The sequence below is a fragment of the Carcharhinus amblyrhynchos genome, unplaced genomic scaffold (genome assembly GCF_965287045.1).
Source record: "Carcharhinus amblyrhynchos unplaced genomic scaffold, sCarAmb.v2.hapA chromosome_331, whole genome shotgun sequence".
NCBI lineage: Eukaryota > Metazoa > Chordata > Chondrichthyes > Carcharhiniformes > Carcharhinidae > Carcharhinus > Carcharhinus amblyrhynchos.
In genome coordinates, this window is record NW_027650071.1 from 42,431 (window position 1) to 64,892 (window position 22,462).

A 22,462-nucleotide genomic window follows, 5' to 3' on the forward strand; every position below is an offset into this window, starting at 1 on the left:
ATTCAGGGATATGGGACAAGTGCTGAAAAATGGGATTAGCATGACTTTAGTAGTAGTTATTGGGGGTGCAGACTTTTCTGCGCTGTACCTAGGAAGTCAAGGACAGCAGGCACAGGGGAACACCACCACTTGCAAGTTCTCCTCCAAACTACCTAGAAATATTTCGCTGTTCCCTCATCATCGGTGGGTCAGAATCCTGAAACACTGGGTGTACCTTCAAGAAGGCAGTTCACCACCACCTCCTGAAGAGCAATTATGACTGGGCAATAAGCGCTGGCCAGCGACACCCACATCCAATGAATGAAGTGAAATGTCAGAAGCGTTAAAACAGTGAAGGGTTTTAATGGCGTGAATATGGGAAGCTTATATGTCCGATTAAAATGGGGTTGGGTGGGCTGATGGGGAAGGGGTTAGGAGAGAGTTCCTGACAATGAGTGCTGTTGTAAGAGGGGATCTCACGTATACTACATGAAGTAGTTACAGCGTCAGAGCCTATTTCAATCTGACATATGAAAGCTGAATAAAGATCTGTTGGGAAGAGTGGGATTTGCTTCGGATCACTCCTGCAAAGATCCAGGAGAGATTTTAAACTTCACTCATGAAGATAGATTGGAAAAGTTGGGACTATTTTCCTTGGAGGGATTTGTTACTTGTATATAAAAAAACATAAAATCATGAGTCTAGTCAGAATAGATGGGAAAAACAGTTCCCACTCGTGAACTAATCAAGAACCAGATGGCACAGATTTAAGGTGACTTGTTTCAAGCAGTAAGTGGTGAGGGGCTGGAACGCACCGCCTGAGAGTGCGGTGGCTGTGAGGGGCTGGAACGCACCGCCTGAGAGTGCGGTGGCCGTGAGGGGCTGGAACGCACCGCCTGAGAGTGCGGTGGCCGCGAGGGGCTGGAACGCACCGCCTGAGAGTGCGGTGGACGTGAGGGGCTGGAACGCACCGCCTGAGAGTGCGGTGGCCGCGAGGGGCTGGAACGCACCGCCTGAGAGTGCGGTGGACGTGAGGGGCTGGAACGCACCGCCTGAGAGTGCGGTGGACGTGAGGGGCTGGAACGCACCGCCTGAGAGTGCGGTGGACGTGAGGGGCTGGAACGCACCGCCTGAGAGTGCGGTGGACGTGAGGGGCTGGAACGCACCGCCTGAGAGTGCGGTGGACGTGAGGGGCTGGAACGCACCGCCTAAGAGTGCAGTGGATGCTGATTTCATCAAAGTTTTAAAAAGGAAATTAGATTGTTATTTGAAAAGGAAGAATATTCAGGGGAAAAAGTGGGAAAATGGCACTAAACAAAAATACTCAGAGCTGTCAAAAGCACGATGGGCCAAACGACCACCTTCCTGCACTGTTAGGTCTGTGATGGACTGAATGGCATCCTTCTGTTTCATTTCTTCTCCTTTCAATATCCTCGATAACAGGGAGCCTGTAATCCAGCCTCCCCTTTAATTGGACATAACATGTACCCATTGGGTGAGTTGGTAAATGCTCTGCAGTGCGCAATTCTTCCACAGTGACCAGGCGGGTTTTGATAACTGGTCTGTGTTGTGTTGGCTGACCTCAGCCTTGTGGTTAGGTGCTACATCGATGACAGCGTTCCCAGGCAAGACAGATAGAGTCTTGACTGAACAGATGCTGAGTGAACTTAGCTGAACTGAGAAGGGTATTTGGTGCTGGAGGAGGAAATTTTCTTCCAGTTAAAACAATGGCAATGCTATAGCCATTGTCTCTGGACCCTGCCAGACTCTCTTCCTCAGTCACAGATCCAGCCCTCTCCCTAGTCACAGTCTTAGTTGAACCCATTCACAACCACAGTGCCCTACGTGACCCTGCGCTGAGCTTCACACCCCATACTCTCTCCATCCTCCTGTTTCCATCTCCACAATTTCCTTGCATACGCCCCTACTGCTGAAATCCTCAGCCCTGTCTGCGCTGATTGCCAGGCTCCCTCTCCTAGCTGCACTCCCACCCTCCCTCTCCATAAACCTCAGCTCATGTCAAACTTGAGGAGATTAAGGAAATTCGGCATGTCTGCTACGACTCTCACCAACTTTTACAGATGCACCATAGAAAGCGTTCTTTCTGGTTGTATCACAGCTTGGTATGGGCTCCTGCTCTGCCCAAGACGGCAAGGAGCTACAAAAGGTCGTCAATGTAGCCCAATCCATCATGCAAATCAGCCTCCCATCAATTGACGGTCTTGACTTCCCGCTGCCTCGGCAAAGCAACCAGCCTAATTGAGGACACTGCGTACTCCGGACCTTCTCTCTTCCACCTTCTTCCATCAGGAGAAAGATACAAAAGTCATGTACCAACCGACTTAAGAACAGCTTCTTCCCTGCTGCTGTCAGGCTTTTGACTAGATCTATCTTGATTAAGTTGATCTTTCTCTACATCCTAGCTACGACTGTAACACTACATTCTGCACTCTCTCCTTTCCTTCACAATGAAAGATATGCTTTGTATAGCGCGCAAGAAACAATACTTTTCACACGTGACAATAATAAATCAAATCAACTCTGCTGTCTGTAACCTAACTCTGACTATCCCGCTCACCCAGTGTTCGCTGATGTATATTGGCTCCTGCTCCAACAACAACCACCCCACAACCCTCAGATTTCTGTGCTCCTCCAATCCTGACCTCTTGATGCCCCCTCTCCGAAAGCACAAGCTTTCGGAGCATTGTCCTTTCATCAGGTGAGCGATGAAGGGGCAGTGCTCCAGAAGCTTGTGCTACCAAATAAACCTGTTGGACTTTAACCTGGTGTCATGAGACTACTTATGTTGCAGTGAAGCAAGTCGGTATATCTGATATGCAAGGAGCTCTTTGCTTGCTCCTTCCACAATTCAATTGTTGATGGCACTCACACTTTAGCCTCACACATGGAAGAACAGACGACTGATGAGACAGCGTGGGCTAGGCGAGAACTTGTGACTACAGAATGATGCTCAGAATCCATCACAGCGGCAGCACAACTGGGTTACAATCCCAGTCTTAGGGCCACAGGCTACACACTTACTGAGGAATCATCTGTGCACCAAACAACTAGTAGAAACTAGGGACTTTTAGAAACATCCCCAAATATCCACACTATTGTAGAACATACATACTGGTAGAACAACGGCCAGATTTTGCACTTGTGAATTGCAGGCTGGAAACGAGGTATTTCTGGGCTTGGCCAACAAACAGAGTACAGCACAGAATAAGGCCATTCAGTCCATTATGTATGTCCCTGCTCTCTAAAACACCCATTCAATTCCCCCCCACCCCTGCTCCGCTCCCCAAATCTGTCCCTGCATTTTATTTTCCATCTGAAGCATTGTTCCAAATTCCTTTGGAAAGTTATTGGAATCTGCTTCCACCGCCCTTTCAGGCAACACAGTCAGATCACATCTCCCCTCGATTGCCAATTCACTGAAATCTGTGTGTCTTCTTGTCTTGTCAGCTATTGAAGAATGGTGGGTAAATGAAGTGGAGTTTGATATTAGTTGTGAGCTAACCGAAAATAGCAGTGCAGATATTGAGGGGCTGTATGGCCTCCTCCCCATTCAGTGTGGTTCCACGGGGAGTGCATGCTTTGGCCTAGGCCTCTATTGTTAAACTGCCGCCTGTATAATAAAAAGGACATTAAAACTACACTCAAAATGAACAGCCTTCACATCAAGGCAAGGTAAAACGAACTGGCTGTAACCTCAGGGTCCATTCTAAAATGGCTTGTGTGGAGCTGGGTCAATGAATACTGCTCAGGTCTGTCCATCCACCCCTCCCTCCGAATATTCCATTAACCCAATGCCACACTCCAAGGAAGGAAGTCGAAGATCTTTCCGTTCCATCAGATCTGACTGTCCCCTTCATCTCCTACACCCTCTCCCTCCCCTCAATCTCATGGTACACACCTGGTATGGTCTGTTGCCACGAAGACAATCGGGTCAGGGGCATCTCCAGGGTTCAATTTCTGCCGTTTAACCGCTGGCTCAGTGCCACCTCGCTCTGTCTTCACCCCAGCAGAGAAGGGTCTGCCACTGGCTGAATGAGGGCTAGCCGTCTGCAACAGTGATAATGCATTTCACCAAAATTAAAGCTTTCTTTTCTTGCTAATTCTAAGCGGGTGAGTTATAAAGACTACATTAAATAAAGTATTAGCCCAAATCGGTACCCATAAGCAGAGTCAGCTAACTGGCAAGGCAGCCTGCATTATATACTGATTGTTTTTTGTTAAACTCCCTCTGGAAACGCAGTATAAGATACCAATCAAAGCCATAACACCATAGCACTGCTGACCATGAATTCTAGTCCACCTTTCCTTTGGTTGTTGTGTTGTCAATGCCCCTTCAGGAGAAGTAAAAATGAGACAATATTTACAGGAATTCTAGAATCCTTGTTTGTCTTGTGACAATTCTGAAAATTGAGGTACAGACTTGGGAGAAAGGGGAGGAGAAGGAACAGGAAAAGAGAATAAGTGCACGAGAGAGAGAAGAGGGAACAACATAGGAGAGGGAAAAGTGGGAACAAAGAATCAGAATTCCTACAATGCAGGAGGGGGCCATTCAGCCCATCGAGTCTGCACCGACCTCAATTCCACCCAGGCCCCATTCCCATAATCCCATGCATTTACCCTGACACTAAGGGGCAATTTAGCATGGCCAATCCACTTAACCAGTACATCTTTGGGGTGTGGGAGGAAATCCACGCAGATACGGGGTGAACATGCATTGAATTGATCCCAGGTCCCTGGCGCTGAGAGGCAGCAGTGCTAACCACTGTGCCACCACGCCACCACTGTGCAATCATGCCACGACGAGAGGGAGGTCAAAAGGAGAGGAGGAGCAAATATATGGGGCAGGGGAGCACCACCTGATGGTGCAGGACTTTGAAGCTTAATACCTGCATCATTGATACCTGCACATTTTACAGTGCCGCTCAATGAACAGTGATCAGGAGCTGGCACTTTGATATCCCCCCTATTCAGCCCCTAACCTGGGGCCTGGAGGTCATATACAATCTGTGGATTCAGGGTAGACCGTTTAGAATGGAGGTGAGGAGACATTTCTTCACCCAAAGAGTGGTGAGCCGGTGGAATCCATTATTACAGGAAGTAGTTGATGCCAAAACATAGAATGTATTCAAAAGGCGGCTGCATATAGCACCTGGGGCAAATAGGATCAAAGGTTGTATGGAGAAAGCAGGATTATGCTACTGAAAAGAAACTCTTTCCACCTTAAATATTAAATCTCGGACACAGTATAGAAACTTTACAGTGCAGCAGGCCGCCATTCAGCCCATCGAGTCTGCACTGACAACAATCTCACCCAAGCCCTCTACCTATAACCCCACATACTTACCCTGCTAATCTCTCCTATCTACACATCCTAGGACACTAAGGGTCGATTTAGCATGGCCAATGCACCTAATCTGCACATCTTTGGAGCGTGGGAGGAAACCGGAGCACGGAGGAAACCCGCGCAGAGATGGGAAAAACATGCAGACGCCACACAGACAGTGACCCAAACCAGGAATTGAACCTGAGTCTCTGCAGCTGTGAGGCAGCTAACCACTGTGCCGCCCCGTAGGAGTGCAGGAATTCAGCATGTTTAAAAGTGTAAGTACATGCAGCATAGATGTGAGCCATTATGCTGGGTCTTTGAAAGAGATATTCGATTAAGAAATCCAATTTAGGGACAGGTGATGAAGAGTCCTTGTCCCACAGTTCACTGAGATCACGGCTCTCTGGCCATACACCCACTTAATCCCATATTCTCCAATATCCTTGGATAACAAAGAAATCTCCAAGCCAGGTCTACGTTCCTGAGTCATGGGCCCTGACAATCAGTTTTTCTTGCCCCAATCAGTTCCCCTTAACATCCCGCAACCTCCAATCAAACCTTTTCAATAGCAGGGGATACAGTTCCAATATTTGCTGAGTCTGCTTTTCAATTTGGTAAATTTCTGCTGAACTGCCTCATTATCCTTCCCAAGGTGTGGATCCCAGAACTGAACTCAAAACAATTAATCCCCTTGGCTCTTTCCCTCCAGCCCTGCACACTTTGTCCTTTCCCAGTATTAATCCCATTCCATTTTGAAAGATCCCCCTGAATCTGCTCCAATCATCCTTTCAGGCAACACATTCCAGATAACAAACTCTCTGCATTCAAAAACCTTTCTTTCCGTCTGGTTCTTTTGCCAATTAACCATGCCCTCTGCTTACCGATCCTGGCTTCCTCTTGTCTACTCTATCAAAATTCAGACATCTCTATTAAATCTCCCTTTAACCTCTGTTCCAAGATAAAAAGACTTGAGCTCCATTTACACTGTCCCCATCAAAGTTTAAAGTTATTTATTGTCTCACAAGTAGACTTACATTAACACTGAAATGAATCGTAGAATCCTACAGTGCAGGAGGCCATTCGGCCCATCGAGTCTGCACCGACCACAATCCCACTCAGACCCTATCCCAATAACTCCATGCATTTACCCTAACTAATCCCCCTGACACTAAAGGGCGATTTAGCATAGCCAATCCACCTAACCTGCACATCTTTGGGCGTGGGAGGAAACCAGAGTACCCAGAGGAAACCCACGCAGATGAGGGGAGAACGTGCAGACTCCACACAGACAGTGACCCAAGCCAGGAGTCGTACCCACATCGTTGGCAGTGTGAGGCAGCAGTGCTAACCACTGTGCCATCATGCTGCCCAGTTACTGAAATTACTGTGAAAATCCCCTAGTCACCACACTCTGGCACTTGTTCAGGTACACAGAGGGAGAAATTAGCACGGCCAACGCACGTAATCAGTACGTCTTTTGGATTCCCTGGGCAGGTACAGCACGGGATTAGATATGGAGTAAAATTCCCACACTGTCCCCGATCAAACACTCCCAGGACAGGGACAGCACAAGGTTAGATACAGAATAAAGCTCCCTCTTTACTGTCCCCATCAAACACTCCCAGGACAGGTACAGCACAAGTGAGGCAGGTTGTTTGGTTTTGGGAGCTATCACGATTGAATCACTGAACCTTCCTGAATCAACATGTATGAGCGTCATTGGAAAAAAAAAAGACAGGAATCCCATCATTCCCCCAAGGAAGGGGCTCAGAAACTAATTTTAGCTTCCTACATTCTTCCCCGAGACCAGGAACTCATGCTGGGAACCTTCTGTTGTGGCAGAAATTAAATGTTAAAAAGCTTCTTTGCTATTCTTATGCAATGTTGAGCAGTATGACAGTACGATGTAATGAGAGGTGCACAATAATGCATCAGCTTGGTTCTGGAGGGGGCGGTCTGTAACAGGTTCATTTTCCTACCCTTCCCCCAGCCCTGTGCTCTGTTCCATAGACGCGTACAAGGGCACACATCTATCCACTCATCAATTCTGAAACTCAATACAGGCCGCATGGAAAAAGATTTTCTTTCTTCCAGAGGTGAGGTCAGTCTGACCGTGCGGCCACAACGAAGGTGAGTTCAAATAGCGACTGAAGTTGTGAAACCACCTCCTCACACCGGAAAAAAATCTCCCTCAGGGTGTAATGCATGAGAAACACAATTTACACATAGTCCACCTTTAACCAGCTTAACATAAAGGGATTACAGAGCATTCTGCCACTAATGTTAATCTTGCTCTAAATAAAACAAACTGCTGGGATGCTGCACATTTTTCTCACACTGAATTTCACTGTCTCTCTGATGCTGAGAGATTGCTTCCCCTTGTGGAGAGTCCAGGAGCAGGAAGGATTGTCTCAATTAAGACAGAGACAGGAAGGAATTTGTTCTCTCGGAGGGTAGCGAATCTGTGGAACGTTTACGACAAAGAGCTATCGAGGCTGGTTCCTCGATTATGTTCAAGGCTGAGATAGACAGGTTTTTCAATCAGTGAGGGTTACGGGGATAAGGCGGGAAAGTGGAATTGAGCATTCTCATTTCAGTCATGATCTTATTGAATGGCGGAGCAGACTTGATGGGCCAAATGGTCTACTACTGCCCCGACATTATATATCGACCAAGAGGAAATACTGAGCTGCAAAGTGTGAATGAGCTGGATTAACATTAGTACAGATACAGTCAGTAACACAGGGCGCTGAGGGGGGGAAGGAAGGGTTACTGAGTGACAACGTGAGGGAGCTGGATTAACATCAGTAGAGATACAGTCAGTAACACAGGGTGCTGGGGGAGAGGGATTACTGAGTGACAGTGTGAGGTAGCTGGACTATTAGTAGAGATACAGTCAGTGACAGTGCTATGGGGAGAGCGGTTACTGAGTGTCAGTGTGAGGGAGCTGGATTAACATCAGTACAGATACAGTCAGTAACACAGGGAGCTGGGGAAGAGGGGTTATTGAGTGACAGTGTGAGGGAGCTGGACTTACATCAGTAGAGATACAGTCAATAACAGGGAGCTGGGGGAGAGGGGCTACTGAGTGACTGTGAGGGAGCTGGATTATTGGTAGAGATAGTCAGTGACAGTGCTACGGGGAGAGGGGTTACTGAGTGTCAGTGTGAGGGAGCCGGATTAACATCAATACAGATACAGTCAGTAACACGGTGCTGAGGAGAGAGGGGTTACTAAGTGACTGAGAGGGGGCTGGATTAACATCAGTAGAGATACAGTCAATAACAGAGGGTGCTGGGAATAGGGGTTACTGAATGACAGTGTGAGGGAGCTGCATTAACAGTAGAGATACAGCTAGTAGTGGCGTTGTGGGGAGAGAGGTTACAGAGTGACAGTGTGAAGGAGCTGGATTGATTGTTTATCACCTATTCTGATTATTGAGCACTATAACTGCTGGATTTCCAGCTCAGGCTATTGAGATGTCACAACACACTGTGCAGTCATGTTGACAGCTGTCCAACACTACTTACCATCTGTCTTATATGAATGGGACTCGGGGCTCCTGAAAAACAGGGAAAAATGGGAAAAGAAACATTAGTACAAATGCAGAAAAGTAAATGACTTGCAAAGGTAATCAGATTAAATGACCTTCGGTTCATTGCCTCAAACCCAAACTCGCCCGCTAAACAAGTGTGAGAAAGGGATGTTAAGATCTCTTGCTACCAGACAGTGCCACCAAGCCCCTTCATTAGCAGAATTCTGAGTGGCTGCCATTTCTTCCAAAACCTAATCTAAACCAAGGATAAATAAACCATCAACTCTAATCTCGGCAATCATGGCCTCCATTGGATCCCAAAGTTTGTCAGGTCAACAGGAGTTTGTGTGGAGCTCAGACACCCAGGAGTAGCCCAGTTGCTCATCTCGGTGTTGCTACTGGAGTTTAGATTACACAAGTCTGTCACTTCCATCAGAATTTGCCACAGCGCCTGGCAGCTCTGAACCAAGGCACCATGGGGCCTCTGCAAGATTTTAGGGGGAAATTGGACTAGCACGAGCGTCCTGCTCATGTTCTCTGCCATTGCCTCACCCAAAGTTTATTAGCCACAAGTAGGCTTACATTAACACTGTAATGAAGTTACTGTGAAAATCCCCTAGTTGCCACACTCTAGCGCCTGTTCGGGTACACTGAGGGAGAATTTAGCACAGCCAATGTATCTAACCTACACATCTTTCAGACTGTGGGAGGAAACCAGAGCACCCGGAGGAAACCCACACAGACACGGGGAGAACATGCAGACTTCCACACAGAGACAGTGACCCAAGCTGGGAATTGAACCTAGGTCCCTGGCACTGTGAAGCAGCAGTGCTAACCACTGTGCCACCATGCTGCCCTGGGTCCCTGGTGCTGTGAGGCAGCAGTGCTAACCACTGTGCCACCATGCCACCTCAGGACATGGAGAGGGGATGATGAACTACCACATAATCCAAGGGGCATGAACCAGAGGGCTGCCTCACCCTTCATCGGTAATCAATCCCCACTCTCCCATCTCTTCAGGCAGCTCAGGTTGAGGTTTCTGTTGTTCAGGGCAGCCGCTTTCCAACCCTCTGCCTATGTCCGCTGCTCTCAACTCAAACTGCCTCATCTGAGTTCCTTCTCCTCGCAAGGCAATGCCAGACATTGCAGCCCTGGTGCAGCCTTGCAGAAGTGGAGTGGCGGTCTCAACCCAATCTCCCCTAACTTCTGTGGTTCTAATAACTTGTGTTCCACTCCCAGCACTGCAGAACATTCTACCTTACTGCTGTTAAATATTATAACAAAGGATTAATCAGACATTCCTGAGGTATACTAATGTTATACCGCTATGGATCAAGCTCTAAGAACATAAGAAAAGGAGCAGGAGTAGGCCATCTAGCCCTTCGAGCCTGCCCCGCCATTCAATAAGATCATAGCTGATCTGAAGTGGATCAGTTCCACTTTCCCGCTTTCTCCCCATGACCCTCAATTCCCCTGTCTATCAGAAATCTATCTACCCGTGACTTAAATATATTTAGCGAGGTAGCCTCCACCACTTCAATGGGCAGAGAATTCCAGAGATTCACCACCCTTTGAGTGAAGAAGTTCCTCCTCAACTCTGATCTAAAGTGCACCCCCTCCTCCCCCTTATCTTGAGGCTGTGCCCTCTAAGCCTGCTATCCTTTCTAAGCAGGAAGAATCTCTCTACCTCTACCCTATCCATCCCCTTCATTATCTTATACGTCTCTATCAGATCCCCCCTCTTCCTTCTAAACTCCAATGAGTACAGACCTAGTCTATTTAGTCTCTTTTCAGAGTCCAACCCCCTCATCTCTAATATCAACCTAGTGAACCTCCTCTGCACTCCCTCCAAGGCCAACACATCCTTCTGCAACTGCAGCGACCAAAACAAGCTCTGCATTATAACAACAACTTTTATCCTTTGTTTGTTAAGTAACGAAGTACAAATTAATTTAGAATAGAATCCCTAGAGTGCAGGAGGACATGTGGCCCGTTGAGTCTGCACCAACCATGATCCAACCCAGGTCCTATCCCCATAACCCCATGCATTTACCCTAGCTAGTCCCTCTGACACCGAAGGGGGAATTTAGCATGGTCAATCCAGCTAACCCGCACATCTTTCATACTGTGGGAGGGAACCGGAGCACCCGGAGGAAACCCACACAGGCACAGGGACAGCGTGCAGACTCCACACAGACATTGACCCAAACCGGGCATCAAACCTGGGTCTCTGGCGCTGTGAGGCAGCAGTGCTAACCACCGTGCCGCCCCATCTTTAAATAACACACACACACGTATCTAATTCCAATTTAAAATTCACTGTTGAGGCTGGGTTGGTGAAACTTCCACCAACCTTTGCAAGTGAAAGTGTTCCCTAACTTCACCCCTGAAAGGTTAGGCTCTAACACTTTGTCCCATGGTCCCAGATTATCCAACAGGCAGAAATAGTCTCTCTCCCTCTCAATGTGTATAAATTCATTTTGATTGGAGAAATTAGCACACTGTTGCTCTCCAGCAATATCACACAGCGTCAACAATTTCACCAGGCCGTGCAGGAGTCGACCTCACGGTGACTCTGACAAGGGCCCTGACCTTTTGAAGCGTGTTGCAAATAAATCGGCACAAATCTGCAACCTACCCTCCAGCCCGTTTTGTTTGTTGAAGGTGCGCTTCCCCAGGAGGGACAGCACTCCCCGGTTGAAGTTTAGAATGCTTCGATTCGTTTCAGTCCCTTTCAGAATCCGAGGTTTCACCGGGCCACGTGCGGCTGCAAATTGAACACATTCTATATCATTTGCTTCATTATTATCACGTGTATTGGGACACACTGAAAAGTATTGTTTCTTCCACGCTATACAAAACATACCTTTCATAGAGAAAGAAAGGAGAGAGTGCAGAACGTACTGTTATAGTCATAACTAGGTTGTAGAGAAAGATCAACTTCATGCAAGGTAGGTCCATTCAAAAGTCTGACAGCGGCAGGGAAGAAGCTGTTCTTGAGTTGACCTCAGACTTTTATATCTTTTTCCCGACGGAAGGTGGAGGAAGAGAGAATGTCCGGGAAAATGCAGCGTTTAACCACCTATTCAATTCATTACTGAGGGCTCTTGCGCACAAATTAATGGTCACTTGGTTCAGGAGGAATGTGGGGCAGGACACAGAGGATCCGTGTGGATCTAAAGCATTCATTACAATACAGGAAGCAACTTGGTCGAATCTTACTGCACAGGATCTTATTTGGTTCATTGTGACCGTGCAAGATTTATCTGATATCTAATCCCATCTTTCCCCATATCCCTTTGGAATAGTTTCCCTTCCAAGTATTTCTCCTATTTGTTATTTTAAAGTTAGTGAATCTGCTTCCATTCTCTTTTTAGCAGGGCTTTCCAGATCACAACAACGCGCTCCTTGGGTAAGTTTTCTCAGCCAAGTGACACTTCCAGATTGAAAAATCATCAAAAATCCGCATTTCCTCCCCCAACCCCGCAACCAAAAAAAAACAGGTAACAATTCCAAACAATGCTGCAGCAGCACAGCTGTTGGAACCTAGGTTAATATTGTCTAATAGCAGGGAGTGCACTCGAGTCCACAACCACTATTTCCCAGCAGGATTTTCCCACTGCACTCTCCCCGAAACCGGAAAACCCTGCTTGAGGTCATAGGACCTTTCCATGGTCCGCCACTTGCCCGCTATGATTCCTGTGGTGGGCAGGACAAGAAAATTTATCCCTTTAACTCGGAGACAGAATCATACAGTGCAGAAAGGCCCTTCAGCCCATTCCAGTGCTGTACTGTTCTTTGAGACAAGGTGGTCACAAAGTGTCTGTCCCAGAATGGAGAAAGGATGTGACAATTAAGAGCCAAGGGAATTTGCTTCAACATCTTCCTTGCGACTTACCTAATTCCCCCAACTCCTTCATGATATTCGCTAATGTCGGCCGTGCCACAGGCCGGATCCTGAGTGGTTTTGTTGCAGCTTTTGGAAGTCTGACCGCACCTGAGGGGGTAAACAGAATGAGGGTCAAATCTCAGCAATGGGGAAATGGAATGAGGACCAAATCTCAGCAATGGCGGAGGGGAGGGCACTGGAAAGAAAGCATAGTTTTGACAGCCAATAAATACATTAGGTATCAAGAGGGCATGGAACAAAAGCGGTTAGAGATCGCTGCAGGTCAGACATGAATGAATTGAATGGCGAAACAGGCTCTAAGGATAGATTCGCCACCTCCTGTTCCCAATCTCTAACTCCCAACCAAAGCTTGGCCCTCCGATATCCTAATTCTCCCATAAAAGCTCGTGATTCAAGTACACAACTCTCACGCCAAAGTTCCTGCATCAGGGAGACTCGCTTTACAACAGAACATCCTTGTTTTATTTATTCATTTGTGGGACATGGGCATCGCTGGCTGGGCAAGCATTTATTGCCCATCCCTAGTTGCCCTTGGAGGATAGTTGAGAGTCAACCACATTGCAGTGGCTCTGGAGTCACATGTAGGCCAGACCGGGTAAGGATGGCAGATTTCCTTCCCTAAAGGACATGAGTGAACCAGATGGATTTTTCTGACAATCGACAATGGTTTCATGGTCATCAGTAGATTCTTAATCCCAGATTTTTTTTATTGAATTCAAATTCCACCATGGGCCGTGATGGGATTCAAACCTGGGTCACCAGAATATTAGCTGAGTTTCTGGATTAATAGTCTAGCGATAATACCACGAGGCCATGCCTCCATCTCATGTGTGAGCTTGTTCATTCAAATCTATCTATTAAGGGGTGGTAGTTATAGGACGGATGTCAGGGGTAGGTTCTTTACCCAGAGGGTGGTGAGGGATTGGAATGCCCTGCCTGCTGCAGTTGTAAATGCGCCTAGTTTGGGGGGGTTTAAGAGATCTGTGGATAGGTTTATGGATGGAAAGGGTTTGGTTTAGGTTAGAGGGTCATTGTTTTTTAACTGGTCGGCGCAACATCGTGGGCCGAAGGGCCTGTTCTGCGCTGTAATGTTCTATGTTCTATCACTTTTCATTCTTGTATAGGAAACAGTTAAATCATGTAATGTACAGGGATATCATTTCCTTTAAACATCGCTGTTAAGCATGCGCTCTTGTTAACAAGATTAAGAGACGAATGGTTAAGTCGCACGCACAAATCCCAACATCTAAGCAAAGGGTGAAAATGGTCAAAATGATCCTCTTATTCCTCTGGGATTAACCTCCCAAAACCACCTCTCACAAATACCCGACCTGAAACAACTGCTGCTTGAATAGAAAATAATTTCCATTTATACAGGACTTCATCTCACTTTGTGCAGCTTACATTACAAATTACATTCAGGAGGGCACTGACATGCAGGCATTGACATGACAGCAGAATGCTCTTGCGGAAAGATGCTCACTCTCTATACAGAAACCCTGCAGTGCAGGAGGTGGCCACTTGGCCCATTGGGTCTGTACCAACCACAATACCACCACAGGCCCTATCCCCATAACCTCCACATATTTAACCCACTAATACCTCAACCCACATATCCCTCTGACACTAAGGGACAATTTAGTGTGGCCAATCAACCTAACCTGCACACCTTTGGACTGTGGGAGGAAACTGGAGCACCCAAAGAAAACCCACACAGACACAGGGAGAACATGCAGACTCCTCACAGACAATGACCCAAGCCAGGAATCGAACCCAGGTCCCTGGAACTGTGAGGCAACAGTGCTCACCACCATGCCACCCACCTTTACCTCTAGATAAAATAAGTTTTTTCCTGAGGTCTGGGTGGCACAGTGATTAACACCACTGCCTCATAGTGCCAGGGACCTGGGTTCAATTCCCAGCTTGGGTCACTGTCTGTGTGGAGTTTGCATGTTTTCCCCATGTCTCCGTGGGTTTCCTCTGGGTGCTCTGGTTTCCTCCCACAGTATGACAGAGGTGTGGGTTAGGTGGATTGGCCATGCTAAATTCCCCCTTGGTGACAGGGGGACTAGCTAGGATTTCCTCCCACAGTCCAAAGATGTGTGGGTTAGGTGGATTGGCCGTGCTAATCTACCCCTTTGTGTCGGGGGACTAGCTGGGGTAAAAATTTGGGGGTGGAGTTACGGGATAGGGCCGGGGTGGACTTGTGGTTGGTGCAGCCTCGATGGGTTGAATGGCCTCCTCCTGCATTGTAGGATTCTATGATTCTACATTGGAATTATGAGTGCTTATCCCTCATCTTGCTCTGGTCTTCCCCACAAGTGGAAACACCCACTCTGCTTCTACCCTATCCAGATCTCTTGTCAAGATGGTGGTCGATTCCCCTTCATACCTTCCCACAGAAAATAGCTCCAGCCTCTTTCAGTCACCACTGGCATGCAAGGTTCTGTGAACATAGGCGCACAACTTGTTTAAAGTGGGTGAGGTGTGCTCACCCCTCGAGCAGCGAGGCCTACTCACACTCGGTCTTGATGGCGCCGATGTTTACAGGGATGTAGGGGCGCCGCGCCGCCCTCCTTGGCCGCAGGATGTCGTCACAGAGCCGCCGGGCAATCCGCGTAAGCTTGGTCGTCTGGAGGAGGAACGTCTGCCGGTTCTTGGCCAGGAGTTTGGAGCTGTTGTAAGACAGTAAACCCTGAGGATCCTGGCGACCAAATGGCCCCTTTGCCCTGGGCTCCTAAAAAGTGAGACAAAAAGCACGAGGAATTTGAAAAGCTGTGATTTGGGTAATAAGCTTTAAGACAATGGAAGATGGAAAGAGAAGTTGCAAGCACAGGAAATTCGAAATGAAACATCAGAAGCGTGTGACAGGATGCTGTAAAGGTGTTCAATGGTTTAGGGAGGAGGGAAGCTTCAATCCTTTTTCTTAGGTGCAAACTGATCTGCTTTTCCAGCCTTTCCTTTACTTTTCACTCTTGCTTTCCAGAAGGGAGATGGCACAGCATAAAACAAGAGAGACAGATTCACAGACAGAGCTAGGGGTGTGAAAGGGACACAGAAACGGAGCACAAGGAAGATAGAGGAGAAACAGTCAGTCAGAGTGAAGGGCAGACACTGCAAGAGAGAGAGAACGAGAGAGAACATAAGAACTGGGAGCAGGAGCAGGCCAACTGGCCCCTCAAGCTTGCTCCGCCATTCAATAAGATCATGACTGATCTTTTTGTGGACTCAGCTCCACTTACCCAGCCGCTCACCACAGCCCTTAATTCCTTTACTGTTCAAAAATATCTCTATCCTTGCCTTAAAAACACTCAATGAGGTAGCCTCAACTGCTTCACTGGGCAGGGAATTCCACAGATTCACAACCCGTTGTGTGAAGAAGTTCGTTCTCAACTCAGTCCTAAATCTGCTTCCCCTTACTTTGAGGCTATGTCCCCTAGTTCTAGTTTCACCTGCCAGTGGAAACAACTTCCCTGCTTCTATCTTATCTATTCTCTTTATCGTCTGTTTCTATAAGATCTCCCCCATTCTTTTGAATTCCAATGAGTATAGCCCCAGTCTACTCAGTCTCTCCTCATAAGCCAACCCTCTCAACTCCGGAATCAACCTAGCGAATCTCCTCTGAACCCCCTCCAGTGCCACTGTATCCTTTCTCAAGTAAGGAGACCAAAAACTGTACATAGTAACTCCAGGTGTGGCCTCACCAGCACCTTATACAGCTGCAACACAACCTCACTGTTTTTAAACTCCATCCCTCTAGCAATGAAGGACAAAATTCCATTTGCCTTCTTAATTACCTGCTGCATCTGCAAACCAACTCCTTCTGAGAGAGAATGAGAGAGAGAGAGAGAGAGAGAAAACGAGAGAAAGGGGGACAAAAATGAAAGAGAAGCGGAAACATTTACTGGGAGGGAGCAAGTTTTACTGACAAACAATGCCATGGAAAAAAATCAGCTGGTAGTTATATTATTCAGCTGCATGACCGCTTATTTGGTACAATGCAAAAGAAATGGCTGAATTTTATTCGGAAGCAAAGCGATAGGGTTTTGCTGCAATCTTACTGAAGGAGGTCGTGCCTTTTCCCCATCAAGTGCAGTTGGTGTCTTTAGGCCACCATATTTCTTCCAGTAAATCCAACAAGATGCACAGAGCCGACATTGCATGTTGGGCGGTCCCCAGGCATACCACTGTGGAGACTGCGTCGCTGGAGGAACAGGGCAATTCGTTAGGGGTTAGTAACTTGGCATCAAGAAACAAATGGCTTTGTGCATTAATGAGACATATTTTCACCTCCCCTGAACTCACCACAGTTTCAGATCGCAGCCATCTTGCTAGGGAATTCTAGCTAGTTAGTGTCTGGAAGCTATTTGACCACAGGGAGCATCACAGCTGCACCCGAATCCTCCTCCCTGCCACTTCACATTCACCCAGCATCCAGACTTCACAATGATTAAACAGCAAACCGGGAGAGGGGACGTCTGGCTCATTTCCTGCCCCCTCACCTAACCCAGGGAACGGAGGCTGGGATGGGTAGAAAGCAAGGGCCCAACATCCTTTGGCTGCTGCACTCAACACTAAGTGAAATGATAAGGCATAATTCCAAAGAATCCTCACTACCCTTATGGAACAAGCTGCTCGCAGTCTGATAAATAAATAAATAGCTGTTCCAGATACTGCGGAATTGTGTTCACTATATTTGCTTGAATATAGGTTACATGTTGATAATGGCCAAGAGAACCTTATGTAGGGTGTGGTCTATATACAAGTTCAGTGCAGGGCTGGCCTATATATAGGTAGATACAATAAATTAAATTGAGCAAGCAAGCCAGTCACGCAGCTCAGATTAATTGTGTTAAGCCTGTGTTGACTCTATGAAAAATTTATCCAATTAGTCCCTTGTCTCCCTGCTCTGTCCCCCATGGGCCTGCACATCTTTCCCCGTTAAGTCATTATTCAATATCCCTTCTGAAAGCTCCTGTTGAACCTGCTTCCATAGGCACAGCCTTCCAGGTCACAACAACTCGCTGTCTAAAAACAATTCTCATCTTCCCCGTAATTCCTTAGCCAATTAACCATCTCTGTTCCAAGGAGAACAATCCCAGTTTCTCCACATCAAAGGAAACTGCCCCCCCATCCCCCGTAGCACTCCAGTAAACTTCCTCTGCGCCCCTTTCAAGGCCTTAGCATCCTTCCTCATTTGGGGAACTGGGAACATGAAACAGCTTCTTCGACACGTCCTGTTACCATCAAAGACTCGTGTACGTGAATGCGTACCTCCAGCTTGCTGTCCCTGCAACGCCTGAATGAAGAACACTGAAATTCTGCTCTGGAATCCTGACCTTACTGATGGTTACGATCCTGTCTAAACACCCGATTATACGCAAAATACAGACAGGATGAAAGAGACTGGGGTTTGCCTCCACTTACTGTGACAGCTTTCGCAGGTTAGGCCAGCTGCAGATTTCTGGTATCCTGTAGCTCCATTCATCATTCCCCCTTTTGACCCAACGCATACTATCTGATTGGGGTTGGGTTTTGTGCTGCAAGACAAGAAAATACACAGGTTACTGGAGGAAAGGCAGCATCCATGAGGAGGAGAGGGTCAGGGGTGAAAGAGACCCAAGAAATTAAATTTATATTCACTTAGAAAGGCATGGTAAGTTAAAAACAGATAGGTCAACAACTTGAGTCAAAAGCAGCACAACATTCCAAGGTGCTTCATAGAACATAACAGCACAGTACAGGCCCTTCGGCCCTCGATGTTGTGCTGATCAGTGGAACCAATCTAATGACCCTCTAACCTAAACTATTCCAATGTTATCCATATGCCAATCCACTGACCATTTGAATGCCCTTAAAGTTGGCGAGTCCACAATTGCTGCAGGCAGGGCATTCCACGACCTCACTACCCTCTGAGTAAAGAACCTACCTCTGACATCCGTCCTATAATTATCACCTTTAATTTAAAGCTATGTCCCCTTGTGTTAGCCATCACCATCCGAGGTAAAAGGATCTCACTGTCCACCCTATCCAATCCTTTGATCATCTTGTATGCCTCAATCAGGTCACCTTGTAACATTCTTCTCTCCAATGAAAATAACCTCAAGTCCCTCAGCCTTTCCTCATAAGACCTTCCCACCATGGCTGGGTAATTCTGGGAGGTGATGACCTAGTGGTATTATTGCGAGACTATTAATCCAGAATGTTCTGGGGGATCCAGGTTCGAATCCGGCCACAGCAGATGGTGGAATCTGAATTCAATAAAAAAAAATCTAGGATTAAGAATCTACTGATGACCCATTGTCGATTGTCAGAAAAACCCATCTGGTTCACTAATGTCCTTTAGGGAAGGAAATCTGCTGTGCTTATCTAATCTGGCTTACATGCAATTCCAGAGCCACAGCAACGTGGTTGACTCTCAACTGCTTTTGAACAAGAGCGACTAGGGATGGACAATAAAAGCTGGCCAACCGGCGACACCCATGTCCCTCCAAATGAATAAAAACCGTCCTACCTGTAGCTGTAACACTATATTCCGCACCCTCTCCTATGTACTCTGAACGGTATGCTTTGTCTGTATAGCACACATATTTTTCACTGTATCCCAATATATACAACAATAAATCAAATCAGACAGAGCACATAAGATACCAGGACAAGCAACCAAACGTTTTGTCAAGAGATAGATTATGAGGACTGCCTCAGAGGAGAGGGATATGGAGAAGTTTCTGGGGATGACTGAAAAGTTTAGGGTCCTGGCAGCGTAAGACACAGATGCCAATGGTGGATCAATGATAGGAATCAGGGGCATGCGAGAGACTAGAGGTTGATGAATGTAGAGAGCAGAGAGAAGGGTGGAGCGATGGTTGGCACTGCTGCCTCACAGCTCCAGGGACCCGGTTTCAATTCCCAGCTTGGGGCACTGTGTGGAGTCTGCACATTCTCCCCCTGTCTGTGTGGGTTTCCTCCCACAGTCAAAAGATATGTCGGTTAGGTTGATTGGTCATGCTAAATTTCCCCTTAGAGTCCTGGGATGTGTAGGTCGGAAGGATTAGAGGGGTAAATATGTAGGTTGGGGGGATAGGGCCTGGGTGGGACTATGGTTGGTGCAGACTTGATGGGCCAAATGGCCTCCTTCTGCACCGTAGGGGTTCTATGATCTCAAGAGTTGTAGAGCAGGAGGTCACAGAGATGAGGAAAAGTGAGGCCATGGAGGGCACAAACACAGGAAGGGATTTGAATCTGATGTGACTTGGAGCATGGGGACGGTGGGTGATGAGATGAATGGGTGCCAGTTAGGATCCCAAGTTGAAATTTACGAAAGGAGAAAGGGTGGCTAGCCAGTACAGCAAGCTGCCTGAATGGTTGTTTTCCAGATTGGAGAAACAGACAGTGAGGGACTCATTGCTGTCCCTGATAGTTATAGAAATCATCTGCTCCAAAGGATGGGGACGTGTAAAACCTGCAGATAGCACATAAATAGGAGTTTAAGAGGACAGACAGTGATGAGTAGATAGCTGGACAAATTTAACACTGAATAAGCGGGGGTGATACATTTTGGGAGGAAGAATAAGGATATGCACAAATAGGTACTAAATGGAAAGGGGCAGAGCAGAGGGGGAGAGAGATGTGTAGTGATTTAGCTGGACAAACCTTTACAGTGGGAGGACGAGATGTTGAGGTCCATCTGTGCAAATCATTCGTTAGGGAGCAGTTAGTACATGTCCAGGTTGTGCGTTCTCTATCTGAGGTGGTCTCACGGTCAGTGAGAAAGGAATAGAATATGCTCATGGGGTAGGAGGAGGCCCATGTACAGCACAAGTAGCAGTACAGACCAATCCAGCCAAGCTGTGCTGTACAATGGCTATTGTTAGGACAAATAGTAACTCGGCGAAAACAACACCGGCTGACGACAGGAACATGGACATTGCGTGGATGGTTCAATGCACTCCCATTGTGCTTGTATCAATTATGATTTGAGATCACAGTCACTAATCACACATTTCAATGCAAGAACAACTGGATCAGAACTTTTACAACTGGACATCCCTGCTCAGCAGTCCATACTTTTCTCTCTTCCTGAAAGCACCAACTGTTCCTGGACTACTTTATTAATATATTAGCTGTGGGACAGTGGTATGAGAACACGCTCAGGGCTGGAAGACAAGGAAGTGCCGCTCTACCTGACGGGGCAACACCAAGGGAGTGCTGCTCAGCCTGATGGGGCGACGCCGAGGGAGTGCCGCTCTGCCTGACGGGTCGACGCTGAGGGAGTGCCGCTCTGCCTGATGGGTTTTCTCTCCCATCAGATGTTAAATCACGACCTGCTCTGTCCTCTCAAGTTGGTGTAAAAAGTGCACCAACCACTATATTGGGAATAAAAAAGTAGGATGGAGTTCTCTCTACTGCTCTACAGACAACATTCAGCCCTCAGTCAATGTTATTAAGACTGATGATTGGATTGTGATCACACTGCAGGGTGTGGGAGCTTACTGAGCACAAACAGCCTGGAGGATGGCACAATGGTTAACACTACTGCCTCACAGCGCCATGGACTCGGGTTCGATTCCCTGCTCAGGTTACTGTGTGTGTGGAATTTGCACATTCTCCCCGTGTCTGTTTTCTCCAGGTGCGCAGGTTTCCTCCCACAGTCCGAAAGGTGCGCTGGTTGGGTGCATTGGCCGTGCTAAATTTTCCCTCAGTGTACCCGAACAGGCGCCAGAGTGTGATTTTAAGACCGTAAGACATAGGCGCAGAATTAGGCCACTCAGCCCATCAAGTCTGCTCTGCCATTCAATCATGGCTGATATTTCTTTCATCCCCATAACCCCTGATCCCCTTATTAATCAAGAACCTATCTCTGTCTTAAAGACAATAGTAACTCCATTGCAGTGTTAATGTAAGCCTACTTGTGACATTAATAAATGTTCCTGTGTTACAACAGTGACCCTCCTTCAGAATTTCTCCAGAGACTGTAAAGGATGCTATGGGATGGTCTTTATTTAAATTCATTGCCAGCTCAAACAGTCTCAGTGTAGAGATGAAGACAGCAGAATGCCACTTACTAAGTAGGAATGTAGACCTGCTTCAACTTGCTGTCAGCTTCAGCTACTTTCAACCTTTTCTGAAACAAAAGGAAAGGAAGTCAATGAGAGTTTGTACGTTCTCCCCGTGTCTGTGTGGGTTTCCTCTGAGTGCTCCAGTTTCCTCCCACAATCCAAAGATGTGGCGATTAGGTGGATTGGCCATGCTAAATTGCCCCTTAGTGTCCAAAAATGTGTGGGTTGAGTGGACTGGCCATGGTGAAATGTGCAGGATTACAGGGATAGGGCAGCATAGGCGGCCTCTGTGAGAGTGTCAGTGCAGATTCAATGGGCTGAATGGCCTCCTTCTGCACTGTAGGGATTCTATGATTCAGGGCTGAGATGAGAATAAATGTCTTTCCTCAAACACGCTTGAACCTTTGGGAACTTTATAATCCAGAGAGCAGCAGTTACTCAGTTGCTGAGTATATTCAAGGTAAAAGATAGTAGACCTTTGGGTTGTAAGGGTATTAAAGTTCATAGGGAGGAGTTGGTGCTGAGGTAGAAGATGATCTTGTTGAATTGCAGAGCAGCCACCAGCTCCTTGTTTTACGTTCTAAACGATAGAAGGCAGAATCAGACGAGAGCAGTTTGTTACGTTCAGTGCA

At 47.1% G+C, this 22,462-nt stretch overlaps 1 protein-coding gene across 4 annotated transcripts in view; it reads right to left on the bottom strand.

Moving 5' to 3' along the window:
* The window catches only part of mta2 (metastasis associated 1 family, member 2), a 72,241-nt gene that overhangs the window by 6,624 nt on the left and 43,155 nt on the right, over window positions 1-22,462 (bottom strand). For 2 of the 4 annotated variants that reach the window (XM_080183558.1, XM_080183559.1), the window contains exons 11-18: window positions 21,837-21,895; window positions 18,199-18,311; window positions 16,833-16,975; window positions 15,292-15,508; window positions 12,760-12,858; window positions 11,500-11,628; window positions 8,857-8,888; window positions 3,899-4,047 (exon numbers count right to left, since the gene is read on the bottom strand). In XM_080183558.1, coding sequence (XP_080039684.1) covers window positions 3,899-4,047; window positions 8,857-8,888; window positions 11,500-11,628; window positions 12,760-12,858; window positions 15,292-15,508; window positions 16,833-16,975; window positions 18,199-18,311; window positions 21,837-21,895 — 941 coding nt within the window. The remainder of the gene's footprint in view (window positions 1-3,898; window positions 4,048-8,856; window positions 8,889-11,499; window positions 11,629-12,759; window positions 12,859-15,291; window positions 15,509-16,832; window positions 16,976-18,198; window positions 18,312-21,836; window positions 21,896-22,462) is intronic. The other 2 variants (XM_080183560.1, XM_080183561.1) reach the window with 2 other exon arrangements.